The sequence below is a fragment of the Poecilia reticulata genome, linkage group LG20 (assembly GCF_000633615.1).
Source record: "Poecilia reticulata strain Guanapo linkage group LG20, Guppy_female_1.0+MT, whole genome shotgun sequence".
NCBI classification, from domain to species: domain Eukaryota; kingdom Metazoa; phylum Chordata; class Actinopteri; order Cyprinodontiformes; family Poeciliidae; genus Poecilia; species Poecilia reticulata.
In genome coordinates, this window is record NC_024350.1 from 5,570,643 (window position 1) to 5,593,399 (window position 22,757).

At 39.0% G+C, this 22,757-nt stretch overlaps 1 protein-coding gene across 1 annotated transcript in view; it reads right to left on the reverse strand.

Moving 5' to 3' along the window:
* vstm2a (V-set and transmembrane domain containing 2A) overlaps positions 1-22,757 on the reverse strand; it is a 107,693-nt gene that overhangs the window by 6,242 nt on the left and 78,694 nt on the right. Inside the window, exon 4 of the mRNA XM_008438497.2 lies at positions 19,458-19,794. Coding sequence (XP_008436719.1) covers positions 19,458-19,794 — 337 coding nt within the window. The remainder of the gene's footprint in view (positions 1-19,457; positions 19,795-22,757) is intronic.

Sequence of the window (22,757 nt, forward strand, 5' to 3'; positions counted from 1 at the left end):
ACATCATTTAGTTATGAACAACTAACAAACTGAAGACCTCCACTCTGAGGAGTTTTAATCTACAGGTACATTAAAAAATAAGATATCATTTTATATATATATACTTTTTTTTTTGTCATAGTACCCCCAAGAATTTAAAACTACTTTCACCCCTGCCTATAAGTACGCTGAAAACTTGTAACTAACCTGAAAGTATCCAGAAAGTACCCCAACCATTTCCAATAACTACTTCGAACGAACCCTAAAAGGTTACTTCCAGAATATTCTGGAGTGTCCTGTGAGTAGCTCATGGCTACCGTAAGTATTCTGAAGGTTCCCTGTAAGAGTACTCGCGTGTATTATGTATTACACTGTTTTTTAAGCATGTATGGTGAAACATGCAAACTGCATTACATATGTAAAACCTTGAAAGTATTTTTCTAGAAACCTGTGAGCCATCTGTTTTGGCTCTGATTTTTTCATTAAAAGCTTTTCACATAATAGATGAGAAGAAGTCTGTTGCGTAACACCAAGGGTACTCATGTATTCTCCGAGTTGAAATTAACAGAGAGTGAGTGAACATTTAATACTTAATGTGTGTAATGACTGCAGCAGCACAGAGGTCCAAGGGTCAGCCATCCCGGGCCTGTTCCACTTGACTTGATTAAAACGGCTGTTAACATGTTAGAGAATGAATCAGCTGACTATAAAGAGATGCAAAAATGTCCAGGGGGATTGGGACAGTCAACAGTACCAAGACAGACAACTGACCCTCAACAGCTCTAAATATCTTCAAAGAGAGGCAACGGAACAAACTGAAGAGACATTCCAACTAGACCGTGACATTAGATCCAGAATGGAACTGTTGTTTAATAATGTTGATCTGTTCTGACAGTTTGGGGCAGTCACAGACCTGCTGCTTCTATCTCAACAAGACGCAAACAGTCCTGACTGTGAACTCTCACCTGCTCACACAGGCCAGAACAGTCTTAGAAAGAAAGAGAGAAGAGATAGAAAGTGCATTTAGAACAAAGAACAAAAAGCATGTTGTGTCATTCCAGATAGGATCTTAAAAAAGAAGACATTTAATATTTATGAAAGTCATCTAAACATTTGCAACATTTCTGGGCAACTGTTTTAAGAGGACGTCCACGGGGACACATTTCTCTCCGTGTTTCAGCTTTGGATTGTCTGGATTTGGGAAAAGAGGAGTGGGGGAAGAGGGAATGAAGTTTCTACAGACACAGAAGGCTTTGATAGCATATTCCTCAAAATCACATCTCATTTGGTTTGAGGGGATCCAAGGAGCAGCAGCACCGCACTGGAGAGCCAGACGGTCCAGACCAAACATAACCTAACATCACATTTAGCTGGGAATCTGAGGACAGCAAAGAACAAAAATGAAAGCTGTATTTGGGTTTCCAACAGTCAGTGGCAGTTCTTCAGTGTATGACTGTGAGTGAGCTCCTCCTTCTGCATAGTCAGCCATCAAAACATGACATTAGACTAAATAAATATAGATTTATCCAATGTTAATGTGAGATAGACAGAATGGAGTTCAATTACTTCATATAATTGGGCAATAAAAAAAAACTGTTGGGACACACCCGGCAGCTGACTTTTTTTTTCGGAGTGCTTGTGGCATCTGCTAAGTTAAGGAACCCTGGGTGATCTGCTTTGTGTCATTAAAATCTTTGTTAAATGTTAACAATTATTCTTTGGAAGTCTACAAATATCTCATTATGTTGAAAGGGCAGAGCCTGATTGCTTGGAGCTAAATTCTTTGTCTCAGATCTCTTTAATCTGAGTTGATATCGATCAGACTATTAAAAACTGGAGCTTCCCTTCCACCTCTCAGAGCTTCTTCTGATCCATAAATGCATGTAGATCTATCATCTATCGGTTCAGGATATATAGGAGAACCTTTAGCACTTTAAAGTAAATGGACACAATTTTACATCTAATCACAGTGTGACTGACTAAGAGTGGAAGTGTTAGCTAACATGGCAAAAAATGTAAAAGTGTGTGGTTTATCTTAATTTATTTAATCTATTTTTGATTAAATGAATTTTTTTTAAATGTAAGTAAAATGACATGCATTTTAGCAGAATATTATGCATAATAGCAGATTATGACTAGTCATAATCTGCTAAAATGCATAAAATGTCACTGTCTTCAGAGCTTCCTAAAGTGAACTAATGAGCTATTTTATAGGTCTAACCAAAAATAAAAGTCTAACCAAAAATAGAAGAGGTGAAAACACAGTAGTAAAGATCAGTGCAGCTAAATATCTGTGTTCGTTAGACGGAGCCTGAGAGTCTAAAGATGAMCTCTTAATATCTGAAATAAATTCAGATATTTTTTCAGATATTAAAAAGCATTAATCATGATGGAAACATCCACATTCAGCAGAACTTCCACAACCAGCAGTGTGCCTACAAAAAACCCAACCATCATCATTTCACTAAGTAAATAATAAAGTGAAAGAGCCTCTCATTGGATAATAACTTCATGGATGGTTACGTTTCAACTGGCAACAAGTTATTTAATCCCAACTTCTCATTGGAAAGAATTATCCTGTGCCATGGAGAAGATGTTAGTCTGTTTAAGGAGGGTCAACTTATCTGAATGTTTTAATTAAAGGAAACATCTGAGGAGATTACTATAAGTAATAAATTGGGTTCATAATATAAATACCTGGGGGGAAAGTGAGGAGCCATTATCTTCCCAGAGGAAATATGACCAGCAATGAATCCTGGGTGATCAGAATCGGTGATCACTTAAATGTTTTTAAAGATCTAATCGTAAAAAAACTTAATAATAATAATAATAAGAGCATTTCAGTACCTTCAATGGGAGGAGAACTTAAGATAATGGGACTAAACATTAAGAAGTAAGAAATCACTTTTCAGAGAGGCTCATCAGGAATAAACTTTAATTACAAAGAGATTAGACGTAAAGTTCAGACTCTGGAGTAACGGAGGACGGTTAATGTGGTCTGAGTTCAGATTTAGCCTCTTCCAGAGTGATGGGCGCGTCAGAGTGAGAAGAGAGAAAGATGAAGTGATGCACCCATCCTGGGAAGTGTCTACTGTATAAACCTGTAGGGGCAGACATATGATCTGGGGTCACTGCAGTTGGTCAGGTTCAGCTTCAGCAATATTAATTATGATCCCAAAGGATCAAGTCAGCAGACTTCTTGAATGAAGTGAACGACCAGGTTATTCCATCAGCGTACTTCGTCTCCCCTGAAGACCGGCTGTATTCCAAAATAACAATGCCAGAAATGTTCAGAATGGGTCGCCCACAACACAGGATCCGGACCCTGTATCTAATAAGACATTTTGGGATGTGGATAATAATGTGCAGAGCATTCTAACTGTACCATACTTTGAAGAAAAGTTAATACTACTTTGGCAGGAAATGAATAAGCAAAAAGCTTATTGAGACAGTGAATACATCCCATAATAAAAGCCAAAGACAGGCCACCAGAACATTGGAGTGTGTGAGTTTCTTGGCACAGACAGTGTAGCACAATCAAATACATCTTAGTGAGATACAATTAACACAATCAGTAATCTTTCATTTTGTAAGCCATACACAAAATATCAAATACCATCAAACACTGCAAAATGTACAAGCAACTAAAAGTCTTCGTATGACTGACAGTACACCACTTTTCTCCCCTCTCCTGATTAATTCACCAGAAGCTTTATCAACAGTTATAGAGGCAGAACAAAGATATTTCATTCTGTTTTGCAGAGCTGTGAAGGGTTCTTATGGCCAACAGAATCTCTTTCAGCTTTCTTTTTGACTTCGCAGTCTTGGTTGTTATTCTTTCATCTTGACCTCCATGCCTCTGGCTCACTACATTTACCAAACACTTTTCAGAACTCGGCATTCTCTCTCAGAGAAAAGTTTGTCGTACTTTAGAGCCTTGCACTTCCATAGACTTTCTGTCCATCGGCCAGCTCCTTTTAAGAATCTCTATCCTTTGAGAAGCGCGTCCCAAAGCAATTTGGAATTATAAGCGGACTCTCTAAAGCACAAGCAGCTCCATTCTGTCAATTTTTCCAGCCTTTCCAGTTATGCTGTCTGTATACTTTCCCAAAAGAAATGTCTTCCTTTTGTGAACTAAAGCACCTGCCACCAACTGTGTTTCTGCAACAGAGAAACCAGATGATATATGCAAAATGGAAGCAGTTTTTGAGCTCCAGTATTTCTAGAAATTCAGGAGAACTATGGATCTTTCGTTCTTCCTTGTTAGTATTAAATATGAAAGACAAAATCTTTAATTGAACTTGTACATTTTGTGTTGCAATATTTACATTATTTTATACTTTTGACCTGTAAAGGTAACGACAGGTTTATTTGATCACAGTCACAGTTGTATCGATCAGAGTGCTGGTATTGTTGTGCTTTTGTGATTTGTCGATGAAGAAATGTGTTGAATGAAGTTTTGCTGTGTGAGTTTACCTTAATTAAACACAGCCAGTCATGTTTTCAAATGGATCAGTAGCTTTTCACTGATTAAGTAAAAGAACATTACGACTAATGGCTTAAGAAAAGCAAAGAATAGTTTAAAAGGTTTCAAAGAGCGTAGCTAAAAAAAGCTGTCCTTTATAACCTCAATGTGAAAGCTATCCATTTCCACAACTTTGTTGCACAAAAGCATCTTCTTTGTGTTCTCAACACCACACTGCAATACTGAACCACTGTGACAGCCAAAAAGTCACATGTCTTAAGGGAAGATTTCACTTATTTAAGAAAAAAGAGGGATTGTTGCAAATTTCAGTTGTTGCTTGCAGAGAGCTTCTGTCCCTGAATGGACCACTTTGTGTAAAAACCTGGCAGGATGTCTGCAGCAAAGAGCAATTCAGGAATCTGTTTGTTGTTCTCAGTAGAAAAGTTGGGGGTATATGTTGGCTTTCCTGCTTGTAACATGCAGCTGTTACACATTTGCACATAATTTGGCGTCCACACAGGCAATTACTTTCTGGATCAAATTCTGGAACACAAACAAGACATGGATAAAGTTGACTTACAGATGGAGGAGGATGATAATCATGAGCAGGGAGTAGACTGAATGATCAAAAGCAGAACCCTAACGAACCAGGAACTGAGGTACTTTAAGGGTTTTTTTCAAACCTCATAGTCCACTAGACTCGGTTTGATTGGGGACCAAAATTGCAACATTTGTTACATTTTCAGCTGCTGTGGTTCTTTTTCTCACTGCTTCAGATGAAGCAAACCCTTTGAACAACAAGCTACCCCCCATTTACTGCACCAAGAACCACTGAAGGAAAAGACACAGAAACCTCTGAAGAAGACACTGAGCAGAATTTCCTTCTTTATGAAATGCTAACAAAAATGGGGCAGCGTCATATTTGAGGATATTTGTTTTGTTTCTGGGAAAAGACCAGGAGCCAATTCTCCTGCTTGTGCTACACTCTCATCTTTGTTTTGGTTGCGTTTACCCAGAATGCCCTGGGCTGTGGTCCACATATGCATTCACAACACACCGGAGTTCACTTCAACCGAACTGAGACATGCTTGTAGTCAGACCAGAGTGTGCCGTTTTGATCAGCATCAGAGTTTAAATGTGTACAGAAATCAAAACTGCAATAAAAATTCAAAGAGTTCTGTGTGACGTACCTTAGAAGTATGAGTTATAATTTATATTTATAAATGTGACATCTTCTGCTTTATTCATTTATTTTTAATGATTATTTATTTAATTTGCTGATGACAAAAATATATTGTGTTCCTGTGAACTTGTATTTAGCTTTGTACATCAGTTGATTATGTTGCAGTGACGGTTATTGATTCCTAAAAGTGGTCGGACTGAGTAATTAAAAATTCATTCTGATTTCTTCTTCATGTAAATTTGTTGAATTGTAAGAATTTTTTATATCTCCATGTTTAACAGAAAAAAAAACAACAAATAAATATGTCTACTGTAGTTTGAGTTTTCCCTCAAACCACATAAACAATCTACTAGTGACACCATATAACAGGATTTCTATAAAAAAATCATTTTCACATCCACTCTTGCAAAAACAGAATTACCTACCAGTGCACAAATCAATATTGGGTTGTATCAAGCCCTGTTTCCATTTTGCTTTCCATGTCTCCTCTGGTGTGTTTTTCCTGTCAGTCTTCTTGCGCGCTCCAAGGAACTGATCCTGCTGCCAATTACTCTGCAAATTTCTGCCTCATCAAACGTCTCTCTCTCTCTCTCTCTCTCTCTCTCTCTCTCCGTCCATCTCTCTCTCTCTGCTAAAAATTTACTCTGCTCTTCTCTCCACCAATTTCCAGAGTGTCTGTCACATGGAGATGCATGACTGTAAAGCACTTTTGGTTTAGTCTCTTCAAAATAACAGCTCAGTTGCCAAAGGTTCTTGGGCCGAACTGGACGGCCGGGATGTCTAGAGAGCGACGCCGAACTGGTGAAGCTTTGAAGCTTTTAAAATGTTTAAAATGGCTTCCCATACTTCCTCACATCACAATCCATTAAAGTGAAGATGTGTGACAGACAGAAGGTGTTTTCTCCCTACAGGCTCAGTTATCACTTTTCCTCTTGAGGCGAACTTGAGGAGTTCACTAGAAATGTCAAGAAGGACTGTGAAAAAAAACAAAACATGCTCAGCAAGAAAAAGAAAGCTCACGTCTCCCACGTGCCTTTTGGTAAACTGTGATCTGACTTTTCTTCAACAGTGGTTTCCTCAATGCCTCTCTCCCATAAAGCTCCGACTGGTGAAGAACCATCAGTTGTCGTCTGCAGAATCTCTCCATCTCAGCTGCTGAAGTTAGGAACTCGTTTAGTGTAGACATGGTAACATGGTGTCCTCTTTCGTTAGTCTCCTTCTTGCACAGGTTGTGAAGACGGCCTCATGTAGTCAGATTTACACATGGACCATATTCCTCCCACGTCTTCATGATAATTTAACTCAACTCCATGAATGCTCAGGACCTTAGAGAGGTTTTGTCTCCATGTCCTGACTGATACCTCTCAGTTACCTTTTATCTTATTGGTTGGAGTATTTTGTCTTCCTAATGGTAGCCAGGACCACTGATGAACCAACGAATGGACTTTCCAGACACTGCTGTCTTTATGCTACAATCACTTGACACACAGTAACTGCGCTCTGGCCAAATTTTGTCGATCATGACTGATTTGCATCCAAAGGGATGAATACTTTTTGTAGACAGCATAAATTAATCCTTCATTGTGGAACCAAAGGCACAAAATGTGTGTCAGCTTACATTTTTCTGTCAGGGGAAAACACAAAATAAACGGTTTTCCTGGAACAATGAGTTGCTTCTCCACAATTAACACATTTGGCAACAAGTATATTAGGTTGACTAACAGAACTAAGCCCCTTCTCCTGGCTCTGATGGGTTGTTTTTGGTCAGGAGTGGTACATTTCTTCAGACAACATTAAGGACAAGGTGGAGGAGATCAATCAGATTATATGTCTCATAACAAAAGCAAATAGATTAAATACATATTTTTTTAAAAATAAAAGTTACATACTGCAGCTTGAAGCACTTCCAAATTCAAGTATAAAGAGAATTGAAGATGAAGGGAAGTCAAGTTACAAAGGTTTCAAAGGCAGATATGGAAAGAATACAAGCAAGATTGATTGAATTGATTGATTTAACAGACTCATGGTCTAGAAAGAAATAAAAAGACATGACAACAAAACAAAGTGTTCACAAGCAGGTATAGTAAACACTAAAAATGGGAATGAAGAAAACCTTAGACAGGTAAAAATAGAACCTGAGGTTTATATCATATTGGCAGGAGCCATTCCTGGTCGGTTCTGTCTGTTCTCGGGGCTGTGGACTCCCCTCAGTATAATTACCTCTGACATTCCTCATCACTGTTAGGGGGAAGTCTGAATGTTTTGCTGTCTTGGTTTAATATCCCATTGCTGACACAGCAGTGAGTAGATTTCATTGTTAACTAAAACTCGTCTCAATTCTTTTGCTGGTTGCACTTAGATTCTCGTCTTCCCTCTGATCCTCCAGACATGTTAGGAAACAAAACCTTTAAAAATCAAATCCCATTCTGGATTCGTTTGTCCTTTGCATGAGCCGTTTCTCATCTCCAAACTAACCAAACCAGTGACCATGCCCAAAAGGTAAAGCTCCAGCTCCAGCACTATTTTTAGAGAACAAAGGAAGAATATTTATGAGTTATTGTTGTACTTTGATACACTGCTGTGCATTTTAATTGGAGAGCATGGGGGTGGGGGGATGGGGGGGCAAGAGGAGTGCAGGAACACAGCCGTAAAAACACAAAAACTCCGTCTGAAGAGAGGCTATTTGACCACTTTAGTCCATTTGTCATTTATCCATAACAGCAGCTGAAAGCCTCCTCCTCCTACTCGTTCTCACAGTTTATTTGACAAGGTCACTCTCTCTTCACAAGCCGTGGAAGGAATTCACAACTCATTGTCAAAGAGGCTGACAGGAAGCCGAACGCTGAAACGTTTTTGCTTTTAAAAGACGCCTGCGCCTGGCGCTCTTTGAGTTTTGCCGTTTTCCTCCCACCCGTGCAGGAACTCTGCTAAGGCGTAATGAGGAAGAGCGTCCACCTGATTCAGCAGAGACGTGCGCTCACACGTTGTCAGTGCGAGCTGAACGGCCATCCTCGTTGACCCAACGCACCACTCAGTGTTCTGCCAAAACGGTTTTTTTTTGGCTTTGGAAACGCCGAGGCGAATATCGATTGCAGGGCCAGTCGAGACGGCCGGGGTGCAGCGAGCCAGGGAGGTGAAACACGGCAGCACCTCCACCGAGAGCTCCAACTGGCTCCATGCCACCTCCATCTACTGCTGCTGATCACCGGCTGGCTGGCTGCTCTGCTGACGCTCTCACTGAATTGCTTATTTACTTGCCTGGCGGGTCTTTCATAAAAGTTGCTGTCTGATTGGCTTGTCGAGTGATGCGGTCTCAAAGTGACTGAGTGCGCGCCCCAGCCATGTTTCTCAGGCTGTCTGAGTGCTTACTGTATATGAAAGTGGATGTTATTACTGAGCATCCAGGTAGTTCATCTGTGACTGAGGGTAAATGTAATGTCAGACGAGTGAGGAATGCAGCTGGCCTAAAAATAATCACCGGCTGCTTCGTGTGATACAGACAACATAACCATGATTATTTTTGCAGCTTTAAAGCCAAGCCCTTAATAATCCACTGATCTTCACTTCATCTTCTCCACAGATTCATCCTTTGTGTCTTCGTTCCCTCTTATGACCCCTTTTCATCACACTCATCTCCATCACTCTTTCAATCCAGTTTCAGTTTGTTTGTATTTGTATTTGCACACAAATACAAACGAATTTGTGACCTGATAGAGAAAATTCTTCGGCTTTTGAAACTTTTAAGCCTCAGCCTGTGACAGAGGATCTGTGTCTCTGCGTGGCATACCGACTCTGCCTGTAAGCCAATTAAAGAAGAAACCAAGCAGCTTCAAAAACAAGAAAGGGTGGAACAATACATCCAGTTCACAGACGGCAATATTTTTTGCTAAAATAACAGCCCTGATTTTTGCGAGCTTTTTTATTAGATTTGATAAGAGAAAACAGAAACAACCATTAACCTTGCCAGCACCTAATTATACTTACAGTGCTAACAAATGATTTATAGCTTCGTGTCTTTCACTCTGAAAAGCAATTTCAAATTAATACTAATATAACCAAGTGTTCTCAGCCACTGTGACAAAGTCTTAACGGGGAGCTAAAGTAAGACGGTAAAGTACATAAAACCACATTTATCTGGCATCTTTCAAGACGTAGATCATAAGGTTCTGCAGGCCTACAGAGGAAGAATAAAAAAACAAGTATTAGTACATTGAATTAGTTAATCAAAAGCAAATGCAAAAAGGCTACGTTAGTTGTTTTTTTCAAATCATGGTCCCCAACCCTGAGCCCATTGAACTCTACTCTGATATGGACCATAATAGCGAAGTCTGGTGCGGTTTGAATCCAAATGTGAACGCCAAGCAACTGATCTAAGAGAAGGACTAAAGGGAAATCCTGTAACCACTAGCTGACAGGGTAAAAAAAATCTTCACTGCAACAAGAAACATTGTATTGTTTCAATAGGTCAAGTTAAAATCATATTACACCCTAATATTTAACCACTTATGGCTACTTACATTTTCTTGTCAATTCAATTCAGTTACAAACAGCGCCAATTAGCAACACAAGCAACACAGACACTTCACAAAAAAGATCCATTGTCATAGCTTTGTCCAAAATATGCTACTTGAAATTAATTTAAACAACAAACTATTTCTGTTTCCTGACTCAGTGGTGACCTGCAGGGTCAACCTGCCCATCGCCCAATGACCGCTAGAGGAAAGCAGCAGCCCTCTTTAAGGCAAGATTAACAACAGTCCTTACTCTAAAAAGAAAAAAAGAAAAAAAAAGTAGTATTGCACCATGAAGCACCAGCAAAAAACACCGAGACAGAACACTACTTTTTAAAGATCAAGAAGTTAGAAGGCAGTATATTAGCGATAGCCAAGCAGGAACTGATAACCCTGAAGAAGCTGCAAAGGTCCTCAGCAGATATTAGATTGTTTGACCAGAAACACACTTTAATCTATTCACTTCACAAAGTTCAGCTGTTTGAAAGAATGACTACAGACGGAGGGAGAATGAATATATTGATTAAAGGCAAAACAAGAAAGCACATTTGGATGGATTTTTAAAAGGCGGCCATTGAAATAAGCACTCTGGACAAATGAGACACTAATGACATTTTCAGGCCATCAAGGAAAGAGCTGCATTGTGCCAACTCATCTTTTATAATCAGTAGTAATAAAAAGAAAAGCACCCATTTCTTATCCATTTCATAATTATTTATATGTTGCATCTACTAAGTGGTTACCTGAGATTTAATAAAAATGGTATACCCTGAGTTTTTCATTCATAGCATAATTTTACCAAATCAGAATGTACTTTTATGGTTATAAGCTTATTATCTGCAAAAAAATGCATAGCTTCATCTTGGAAAAATGTCAGGAGACCTAACGCCACCCAGTGGTTAAAACAGATGTATTTAATTTACCTCTAGAAGAACCTAATAATTGTTTGGATTGTTAGGGAATCCAAACAATATATTTTTGAGAGGATTTGGGGTTGTTTCATTAACTTTATTAAGGACTTAGACCTTTCAGAGAGCTTGTTGGATTCTTGCAGTGCGCCATGCTGGATAGACGTGTACAACTGTATCCAATCTGTTTGTAAATGCTCAATTATTCCTGTTTTGAGAGGCTGGGTTTTTTTGTTCCTGTGTTGGTTAATTTAACTTTTTTTCCCTTTTCATTTCTATGACTATAAAGGAAACTTATTCAGACTGATACATGACTGTATTTTCAAAATCTCAGTAAAAATATTTTGGTAAAAATAAAATATAAAGTGGTGTAGATGACAAACATTAAATGGTAAATAGCCTGTACTTGTATAGTGCTTTATCAAGTACATCAAGGAACCCAAAGAGTTTCACACAACACTCAATCATTCACCCATCCCACACACATTTACACACTACTAGCTGTAAGCTACTGGGTAGTAGCCACAGCTGCCCTCGGCCAGTCTGACAGAGGCCGAGTTAGGAAACAGATGACGATTCCTTACTAGTGCCATAAAACAAACTCATGGCATCTCCCAACTTTTCTTCTAAGGTAAGGGACAAGGGTGTAGGATAGATAGATAGATAGATAGATAGATAGATAGATAGATAGATAGATAGATAGATAGATAGATAGATAGATAGATAGATAGATAGATAGATAGATNGATAGATAGATAGATAGATAGATAGATAGATAGATAGATAGATAGATAGATAGATAGATAGATAGATAGATAGATAGATAGATAGATAGATAGATGGATAGATGGATAGATGGATGGATGGATGGATGGATGGATGGATGGATGGATGGATGGATGGATGGATGGATGGATGGATGGATGGATGGATGGATGGATGGATGGTAAAAGTTGGGTTTTGTGGGGTTTACTTCTCCCTTCTGGTCAATGAAGGCCGGGTCCTTTAATAAGCGATGGAACGAGTTGAGTTCAGACACACAATTATGATCTAAATTATAACCAGAGACTGTCCACGCAGAGTGGAAACAAGTTAGTGTTTGTCTGTTGTTTCTGTAAGAAAGGATCCTCACAAGAGTCAGATGTGGTTAACTGAATATATTTTGGGAGAGTCAGAAGTTGCTGCTGAGTTAAACGATGAAGCAACAGAAGTTTTAACGAACGTTGCTTTAGTCATTTTAAACCAAGCTAACCCTGTTGAAGAAGAGAACAAAGTCCAGAAACTCAGAGGAAAATAAATATGGACTGCTGTTCAAGTGAATTACAACAGAGCCGCAACTATTGCTAAACTTTGAACTGAATGTGTGAAATTTAGATTAATAGTAAAGAATTTCTGTTTTATAAAATAAAAGTGTGTTTCTTAGCTTTATTGTAAAATGAGAATGCTACATTTTTATTTCAAAACATTATTGAAGGTGTCAGAGGAGAGCTTTCATCCTGCTGCTCACTAATTGCTGTTAGGCAGATCTGCATGAACACAGAGGACATTGATGTGTTGGGAAGGATCCCTGTAAGACACATGCTTTTTTTATCATTGATCAACATCAGTGTAACCATGAACAATTCAGATGCTGCTCCCCACCCACTGAAATGATGACTCACTGATGAACTTTCCTTAGATGTGCGTTGATGTGATTTTATTTATTTATTTTTTAAACAAGGTCAGCATCTCTTTTTTCACTATTCTGGATGCGGTGAAGCTTACTCCAAATTTGTTTTTCTTCCAAGCGGGGGACCGGGCTGGCCTCAGAGGTGGATAGACGAATCTGGCTTGGGGGACAGTTTTCCGTTCCTCTTTTCCCCGCATTCATCTGCGGTCACCTCTGAGCTTTAGAGGGAACAACACTGCCAGGAACGATGGAGGCCAAACTGTGATCTAACAACAGCTGACACACTGGTGGGGAGTTAGCTGTGAACGAGCCGCTCTGCTGCTGCTGCAGGAGACGCTGTGGCGGCCACGATCCCATTCCTCCCCATCAGGAAAGCGCCTCAGTGTTTACAGATGCAGCAATGCGGAAAAAGAAAATATCTGCTCTCTCTCTCCTCGGTTTAATTTCATCTCAGGCCATTTACCTATTGTTGCTGGCCAGCTTCAAACCCGAGTGCGGCGCTAACAGAACCCTGTGGCCCTCAGCCGCAGCACCTTTCTGAAACTCCGAGGAAGTTGCTAAGGCTGCTTGAGCAGTCACAGAGAGGCATTTATCTCTGTCAGACACACCACGCCGAGGACTCACCGCAACACAGATGTCAGCATAATTTAGCTTGCCTCATAATCTCCGGCTCTGCAGCCCTGGGGATTATTCAACTTTTTACTTCTATTCAGTGGCAAGTAATATCTTCCTGTGTTTTGCTGCAGGGTGCGCGCGGCTATCATGCCCCAGAGTAGGGCTGAATCAGTCCGAACCGTCTGACCCGTAGGGAGATGATTGGCAGTTAAAGCTGAGAAAGAGCTGCACAATTACAACACAGGTGGATAGTCAGAGAAATGACGGGGGATTGAATTCAAATCCCCCTGAGGGTAAAATGTGAGCAGGTGTGCAGGGAATACGTGCTGTTAATGATTCAAAAAATAGATCTTCTCTTTCAAGGCACGAATGCTAACGTAGTAGAAAATCTAGAACATCCAAAACATGTCGGCTCTGCACTTTCCAATTTTACAAGCCACATAAAGTTAAATATGCATTTATGTTCAAAGAACAATTGTAGGATTAAAAACCAGCCAATGTCAACTCTTTAAATGATTCAAATGAAGAATTGCTTGTTTTTGAAGAAGTAAAAGTGTATGTAATAATGCTAACTTAGCAGCAAGAGAAGGTTGACTTTGAGGACCATCATGAAACAACAGTTTCCAAACGGTCATGGCTAATAAATCAAACACACCCTTCAGCTGCTGATTATGTGCCTCACATGTCAGAACTAATTTCTGACCAGCAAAGAATAAAAACAGACAAACTTAAAGACATTCATGAACTAATTTTACAGAAATCCAGACTTAGGTAGTGACTAGTTACTTTTACTCGATTACATTTATGAAAATAGCTTCTTTGAAAAAAAAAAAAAAAAAAAAGGCCTTCTTGGAGTATTTGTGCTACATTGCGTTTGTACTTTTGCTTGAGTAATTTTATTATAAAGTATTTCTGCTCTTACTTGAGTATCATTTCTGGATTTTCCACCCACTGAATGAAAAACAAAGCAACCCAAAAAATACACCAGACACAGACACACACCTGCAGTTTTTGATAAAGTTTCAGAAGTTTATTTTATTGAAAGAAACTGATTCAGAAAAATGTTCTTTTGACTGATATATATATATATATATATATATATATACACATAAAATTATTGTAATTTTGGTCAATAAAATAGCAAAATTTCCACTTAATTTTTTACTTTGTTCCATATGATGTAATTTTTTAATATTTAATTAATAGAGTACTTGAGTAGACTTTTCTTTTTTTTTTACCAAATACTTACTTACTTGAGTGGGTTTCTGAACCGCTCAAGTAAGTTACAATTTTTGGGTACTCTACCCATCTCTGCAGAGAGCCATGTGTTCTGTGTGCAACATTACCATTAATTCATTAATCTAGTGTTAATCATTTGAGTAAATTAATCATTTACACAAATGATTAATTTGAGTAATTTTCGGCTGATTACATGAAAATAAGTATTTATGAGACTTAAGTCAGAGTTGAACCTCAAGTCTAAGGAGACTCAGTGGAGCAAAGAGGGGGTTGCACTAAACGAGGGGCACTGCGCTACAGGGGGCCCCTATGATGGCGGAAAAATGATTTCTACACAGTATTCTGTAACAGCTGTTGGTGCATTTGTAAAGGATATGACCAACCACACTATAATGCGTCATAATGCATCTCAGAAAATGGCCTCAACAGGGTGGCTGCGCCCCTGTTGAGGCCAAGCCTAAATCAAGTGTTTCTGTGGCTTGAGTCCAAGTCGAGTCTAAATCACAGACCTACGTCCTAATTCTTGGAGGCACACGGCACTCTAGCTCCATTTTCTGTATAAATAATCATCTGCTCCTTTGTAAATAACTACCAAACATTTTGACAGTTTTAAAGCTCAAAATATAGCAAACCAGTCTGAGGTTTACGAGATTAGAGTTGTTATAAAGAAACAGAGGTCTGCTTTGCTCTTTGGCCAGTCTGAACTAGCTGTTACCTTTAGCCCACTAAACCAACTAATCTGAATTTATCCAAAATCAATAACAAAAGTTGTCTACTACAGGTAACATATTAACAGGTTCTTTAGAAAGAACCTGATTTAATTTAGTTTTATTTAACCAATATTGAAACCTATTAGCTGAGTTTTTCTGGCATAAAAATGAATCATTTAACCACAAAGTTAGCTATTTTAAAATAGCTATTTTTAGATAACCGACTTCCTCAGGTCGATATCATGACTCTGTGACATCTGTGTCAACTGTTTAAAGGTCATGTAATAAATGTGAAAGGGCTCCTTTTCAAAGACATATATCTGTAACCTTTAGTCAGTGGCTCAACTAAACAAATAAGGAAATGTTCATAAATAAGTTTTTTTTAAGGTTAGGGATATATTTTTCACAATCTATTTATAAACAGCAGTTATAATGTATTTGAAGAAAAAGGCTAATGCAAACTGTACAATTAATCCACAGAAATGACTGCAGATAGGGCTGTGTGGAGCAGATGTGTGCTTTTCACCTTTTTTAGTTTTAAGTGTTTTGAAGCTTTTGGTCATTGCTGTATTATTTATCACAAAGACTATTTAAAATGTACCTTTGAGAGTTAATTAATGGTTTATATATAATGCCTCTGAAACAGCCTACATTAGCTGATTCCTAACTAATGGATTCTATACAGTCTACCTTGGAGCAGTATTTGTTTTCCTCATGTTTTCCAACTATTTCTGTTACATGTAGAATCCACAAGGCTCGGGGGCAGCACTGACCTGATCATCTGTTTTTCCATTTTACAGACTTGAACATTTGCATTCATCATGTTTAATAATAATTTGTTGCATCATGTACTATCAATAATAATTTGGACAAAGCTAACATTGATGTTGCAAGCAGTAAAATTATACCGAGTATTGGAATGTTTGTGGATATATCTGCATGTAGAGAGCATGCAGATATATCCACAAATATTGGATATATATCTGAACTATGGGTTCTTTCTGATGAAAGAACCCATAGCTATTGGGTTCTTTCATCAAACCCAATAACTATGAATCAGTTGAAACTGTCTCATGCACTGTTCTTTACATAGTCCTGAGCTGAAACTCAGTCATTTTTAAGCCTCCAGTATTCCATATTCCAGCATAAAGAAGATATAAAGCAATGAGGTTGGTTACAGCAGCAATGAATGTAATCAGTCTGTGTTAAAAAGCACTGGGGGAAATTTTCATCTAATTATTGAGGGTAAACATGTATTAATCACAGCTGGCCCGGCCATTTACTGCCTCAGACAGTAACAGTAAAGACTCTTCACCAGCATCAAGGGAGGAGAGGTGAAGTAGGCAATGAATTTAGAATAGGAACTGATCTTAGAAATATGTGGAATAACCGGGAGGGAGCAGATTAATTTAGAGCTGAAAAATCAGCAAACCTAAATCCCATAGAGACTCAAGATAGGATGGAGGAGGTTGGTTGGTTTTCTTTGACACAAGTTAAAATTTTAAATAGGCATGGAATTATTTAAAAAATGGAACCATAAGTTTATCGAATGATGGTTGAATTTAAGTATCTGATATTTCACTTGGGTATTGCCACCCTTACACATTTCCTCTGTTGCAGTTTGGTAAAGACAAAGAAAACTTGTAGTAAATACAAACTAGCGCTTTGAAGAGTGATAGAAATGATGAGTCTTTTAGCTGAACGAAAGAAAGCTCTTCCACCCAAAATAGTTTGATGTTAAAAAACAATCCACTCTTGTTAGACCATGAATTATCCAGGTCACGCAGGTTAGACTGGAAGAATCAAGAGACTATTCATGAGGTACAAGCTAAAGAATGTGAAACACATGGAACAGTGACACACTTTCCCAGGAGTTCATGGTTTTTGAAAATGATTCCAAAGCCACCTTAACAAAACAAACTAAATAATTCAGAACCACATGGAACTCATAAAAAAAACAAGCAACAATAAAAAAAACACTGCTCAGCAATAAGAGAAAAAAAATGCTATCTTAAATTAGACTTTTTTAAAAAGCATCTTGACGATCTCCAATAGCTTGGAGAACATATTGTTTGACCTGATGAATAATGAGTGTACCTTTTTTTGCAATCTGTTACATCCAGCATAAAACTAGCAAGGGATTTCAGAAAACTGTCTAATGTGATGGTTTGGCTTCAGCAACCTGTACAACTCTATCATTGATGGAGTCACAATCTGTTTCTACACAGGAGCAGATGTTAAACTCAAGGCACTGGGGTTATGTAGCAGGCTGGTGGTCAAAAGCTCTCCAGCAAGGGGCTATAAAAAAAGATGATGAAGGTGACCTAGTCAAAGTGTTGAAAAGACTGACTACCAGTTATTGCAAATGTTTGACTTGTTGCTAACAAAGATGATGAACAGTTGATATCAGCTTTAATGGGCAGTTGTGTTTTACCTTTAGGGCCCGGCTGGTTTGGATAACTTTCCTTATTACATGAAATTATTTTAAAAATGCAGTTTGTATTTATTTAGGTTATGTTTATCCGATATTGATATTTGTCCAATGAGCCAAAAGATTAAAAAGTGACAAAAACAAATAAGTAGAATATATCTGTTCACAGCAATGTACATGTAAAAAAAAAGCAACTCTATGCAGCCAGGTCTTTTCTTCGGTTACGTCTGTGTCATCATGAGGATTTGGTACACATCTCTGAATAGCCACAACAAGCACAATTAGCTAGAAAAGGTGCAACACTGGAAATATTGAACAAAAACAGATGTCAGATCCATACTCCACTGAGCAACAGTGACCAACTTAATGAACATGGATTTCTGCTCTATGGGTTTGTGGGTCTTCAGCTGTGGCATTGGGCAGACATTTGGGTTCAGTCATTGAATAAACTGCTGTTCAGTGACTCTGCCATATGCTGACTGCTGCTTTAATACAAGAGGTTCACTTCTAACACTGTACATGCCAAGATGGGCATGTATAACCAAGTTGCCTATGCACTGACACTCACACTAACATAAGAACATAAACTACTCATTACTACTAATAATATCATACAGTATGTATCATTTGTGTTTTAAGAGTTACTGCAACCAGAAACTCCAGAACTTGAGTTTCAGACAGAAAGCATCTAACAAAAGGACAAACCTTCAGGTAACACAATAAAAAAAAAGAGCAGAATTTGAAAGAATGTATTCAACCTATGTTTCTCTATCTAACAACTCTGTAAGACAAATTATTTCATCTAAACACTGAACTCTAGGCTACTGTATGTCCTGTTGGCATTTCTTGTTTATTTCAGTTAGTTAATTAAACCAATCAAATTTTTGTTGCTTAACCATGAAAATTTTTTTTTGGCATTTTTTGCAGTCTTCGTGCCTTATAGACTCAGACTTATTTTATTGTCATTGCATAAAGAAGGACTTATGAAGGACTGCTGTGGTGAAAGAGATGGTGAAGTCGCCCCCCCTCTGTTAGATCCTAACTCAAGCGGTTTAGGCAGCGCTGTGCATCATCTGGCTCATGTAGAGGTAAGCAGGCTTTGCAGGTGAAGAGAGTGACATGGTGATGACATATTTTGTCCGGTCAGTCAGGATTTAAAAGCGTTAACATGACTTAAAAGAAAATCAAGAGTAAGAGGGTGAGACGTATATTTAAATTTGAAGCAACAACACAATTTGTGTGCCGTTGTTTTGATATGGGGAGACCTCCAGTACAGAGTTTATGTGCAGTCGGATTTATATTGGAAAACAAAGCCCTCCACTTAAGATTTATGAACAGCCAAAGGCGGCTGAGAGTTGGCTTGTTTTTGTTGGTTTGTGACAAAAATGTTTTGTGAAAGAGGCACAGAAAAGATGGTGTTACCTTCTGTCTAATCAATGTCCACAAAAAGATGCCAACGGATGTCTGACTATGGTTGAAAGAAGATTGATCTACTGGGATAGCCAAGAATGGCTTTCAGCATAACCGTTTGAAATACATGTAGGCAGTTTAAAAAATTGATTCAATGTCTAATTTTCAACATGATTTTTAAGGCTAAATGAAGACAAAAGCTCACAAGCCTTTATAAGTCATTTCCATGAACCTCCAGCTTTGATGCTTTAAAACACAATAATGTGATCTATGAAATGCATCAGGTTGCAGAGTTGAACCAGGACTCCGATTAGGGAGGTCTTCACCAAGTGCTTACCTGAGCTGGGGTAGCGTTTAGCTGTGTTGGAGGATGTGTGGGAGGAGGACGTGGAGGCCACCCTCTGGTCTGAACTCATGTTGTCTTGGCTCAGAGGTGAGGTGGACTTTCTTGGCTTCTTGTCTGTCAGGTGCAGTGGGGAGCTCTTCTTGGCAGGTGGCAGTGGCCGTCGAGGCCTGGCTGTGGCGTTGACCCTAAGCCAGGCTTGGGCTTTGTACTCCACAATCTCTCCGTAGTTGGCTCGGGTCACCCGGCACTCGTAGAGTCCTTCGTCGTTCTTGCTGACTCTGGACATCTGTAGCTTGTGTGAGATGTCGTTGCCCTGGACCTTTACTGTCTGTTAGAGAGATTGAAAGAGAATACTGTCATAACCTGGAGTGGGAAGATACTCCAATGGACCCCCAGTTTTCATATGCATTCAAACTGCACCAGAGTTCACTTCAACCGAACCAACACTTAGGTTTGTAGGTGAAGCAGAATTTGCTAGTTTGGTCCAGGTCAGAGTTTGATTACGCATTCACATCTGCCCAAGCAAACAGGACTCTAGGCAAATGAACTGGAGTTTGAAAAGACCAGAATAAACAAAGCTGATCTGAATATGCCCTATTCCCCCAAGACTTCTCCTCCCCCGCTTTCCCTCCCGCCTAACCCCTCACGAAATCTTTAACCTTACCCTAACCTCACCCCCTTCTTCTCGCCTAAACCTAACCTTTCCTCCCCCCTCCTCTCCCAACCATCACTCTACATTCTCTGTCTCCCCCCCCCCCCTCGTTTTCTTTCCTTCCACTTCCCATTTCCTCCTTCTTTGGATTATGAACACCAACATAACAATTCACTACAAGCTCCATCTGAGCCCAGCTCAGATGAGGCAACTGCACCCACCGGAATATGCTAGCCATATTCTACGCAGTCCACACAGCACATACAAACCAAAAGGTGGCGCCGTGGGGTGCACCGCAAGCACCATACACCAACCATAAAAGATAGTCCCTGTTGCCCAAGGTGGTTCTTGATCTCGAGTGAGAGTGCATACCCTTTGAGGTACCTAAAGGGGCTGAGAACCATTCGTGGGGAGCCCGCAGCCTCAAAGAGTGAATCACCAACCTAAGATTATGGTGCAATGCCCAATTCAGTCCATAACATGGGTGTCCTTTGCAGGTTTTTGGTCATTCTTCAGGGGTGTTTTAAGAAGCAGTGGGTTTCCCATTACGTATGAGGGAGTTCCCTGAGAATATGAGTTCTCACAAAACAACAAGCAATGGTATTTTATTATTTTTATTGCAAACTACAGTGGGGTGGACAATCTGTCAGCAGAAATCCATCACAGTGAGACCACATGCCCTGCATAGATGGGTTGTCAAGAATTTGAAATAAAAATGCAGATACCACATAGCATCATTTTCACATTAGTGAGTTCTGCAAGTGTATGGGCAAATGTTTCTCTGATCATCATGACCGTACACAGCATGATCATTGTATTGTGGGAGCCCAGGAGAGCACACAGGTCATGGATCAAAATCAAAGAGAAACACTGATCAGCAAGTATTGGGAGCCTCAGGTTAGCTTGACAACCTGCCACGATCCAGAGACATTCCAAGAGGTTATGGTCCACATTGTGGAGGCCCTTCTAATCTGTGTAACCCTTTCCAAGGCAATTGCTGATGCCTTTACTCCTTGGCATTATGCAAACTGCCAGCATCACTCCTTCAAACAGAAGTAGCCACTCTGGCTAATTATAAGTAAGAGAATCATTTTCAGGGGAAGGATTATTTGGCTGCTACTTTCTCTCTTAATTAATGAAAGTGCCAAGAGAAGACTTAGTTTTATACACATTACTTCTGTTGCATACTTTTTTAAATAAATAATGACACAGGTTTATATATATGCTATTCCAAGATCTTAAGACTCATTTAAGGTTTTTACTCTGCTTTAGCTGTACTATATTACAAAAGGCTGAGGTTCTACCAATCACAGGAAAGTATATATTTGTTACTCTGTAAAGTCAATGAAAACAATAACTTTCTACTTATATTAGAAACTGGAGATAAAATTATTGTAGATACAATTGCTTGTATGAAACAGAACTTTTTCTCCGGCTTTCTTACAGTCTAATTTTGGGGGCCGCGCTTTGAACTTCTTAGTTTAAGGCATCATTACAACACCTTAAACCAGTGTCTGATGTCTAACAAATCAGACATCAGACAAATTGTCTTAGACACAGAGATTCATATTCAAGTGAAATATAGCAGCGTTAAAAGGCTCTGTTGAGGCTCTGTACAGCTGAATTAAAACAGAAGCTGTTCACACAGGAACACCTCCATACTGTCAGGCTTCATTAAGACAACGGTTTGAACCTCGCAAGCTTCACATGGTGACTGTGAAAAGGCCTTTTTTCTACCAAACCCCTGGGCTATTTTTATCATTTCTGTCTGGACAGACGTGTGAATTCAGTGAATAAGAGCCCTGCACAGAACAACTTTGGGTTCTACACACAGACTCACTGTAGAAAACTGTGAAATGCAAAAGTTCTGCTCAGCTCATGCACAAGACCACAAACAGTATGTGTACCTTTCTGCCTCATTAAAACCTTATTTCAGTTAATGAAAGCTATTAAAAATAATCAGCAGAGCTGTGATGCTTTAAATCAAGCAAGTATGTGAAAAACAATCTGGGTTTTAATGTTTGTCTTCAATAGAAACATGAGAAATGTTCCAGATTTTCAGTTGAATCACCTCATGGTGCTAAACCAATCAGGTTTAATGAGTGTAAGAAACTTTTAGAACGTAACCCTGATTGTTATTCAGTTGAGTTTTTTTTACCATGACACCTGGATGATTTATTGGTAATAAAAACTAGAAAATTTTTGCTACAACAAGTAAATAATACATTTTCCCCTTTCAGCAATTTACACCCCCTGGCAAAAGATGTGAAGTTGCTGCTATTGAAAAAGCCCCTCAAACATCCCAATTAGCAGTTCACCTCCTCTGGCTTCTCTGACAGCTTCAACTCTTTGAGCCATGACTAATAAAAACACAGGTCAGTTTGTGGTATGGAACCTTTTCATCCATTGTTTTTCCACCATAAATTTTGAACTGGATTGAGATTTATACTGTATGAAGCTCAATCTGATCAAAGACTATGGAAATATGCTTCTATTTTTATGGTTCGTTGCTGTGGCACCAAATTAACGTCGCAGCATCTTCTTGACATGTTGCAGATTTCTGAATCACCTTTGGAAACCACATGTCTTCAGACTGTTTCGCCTACCATATCTTGAATGTTCAAAAGAAAATGTAGCTT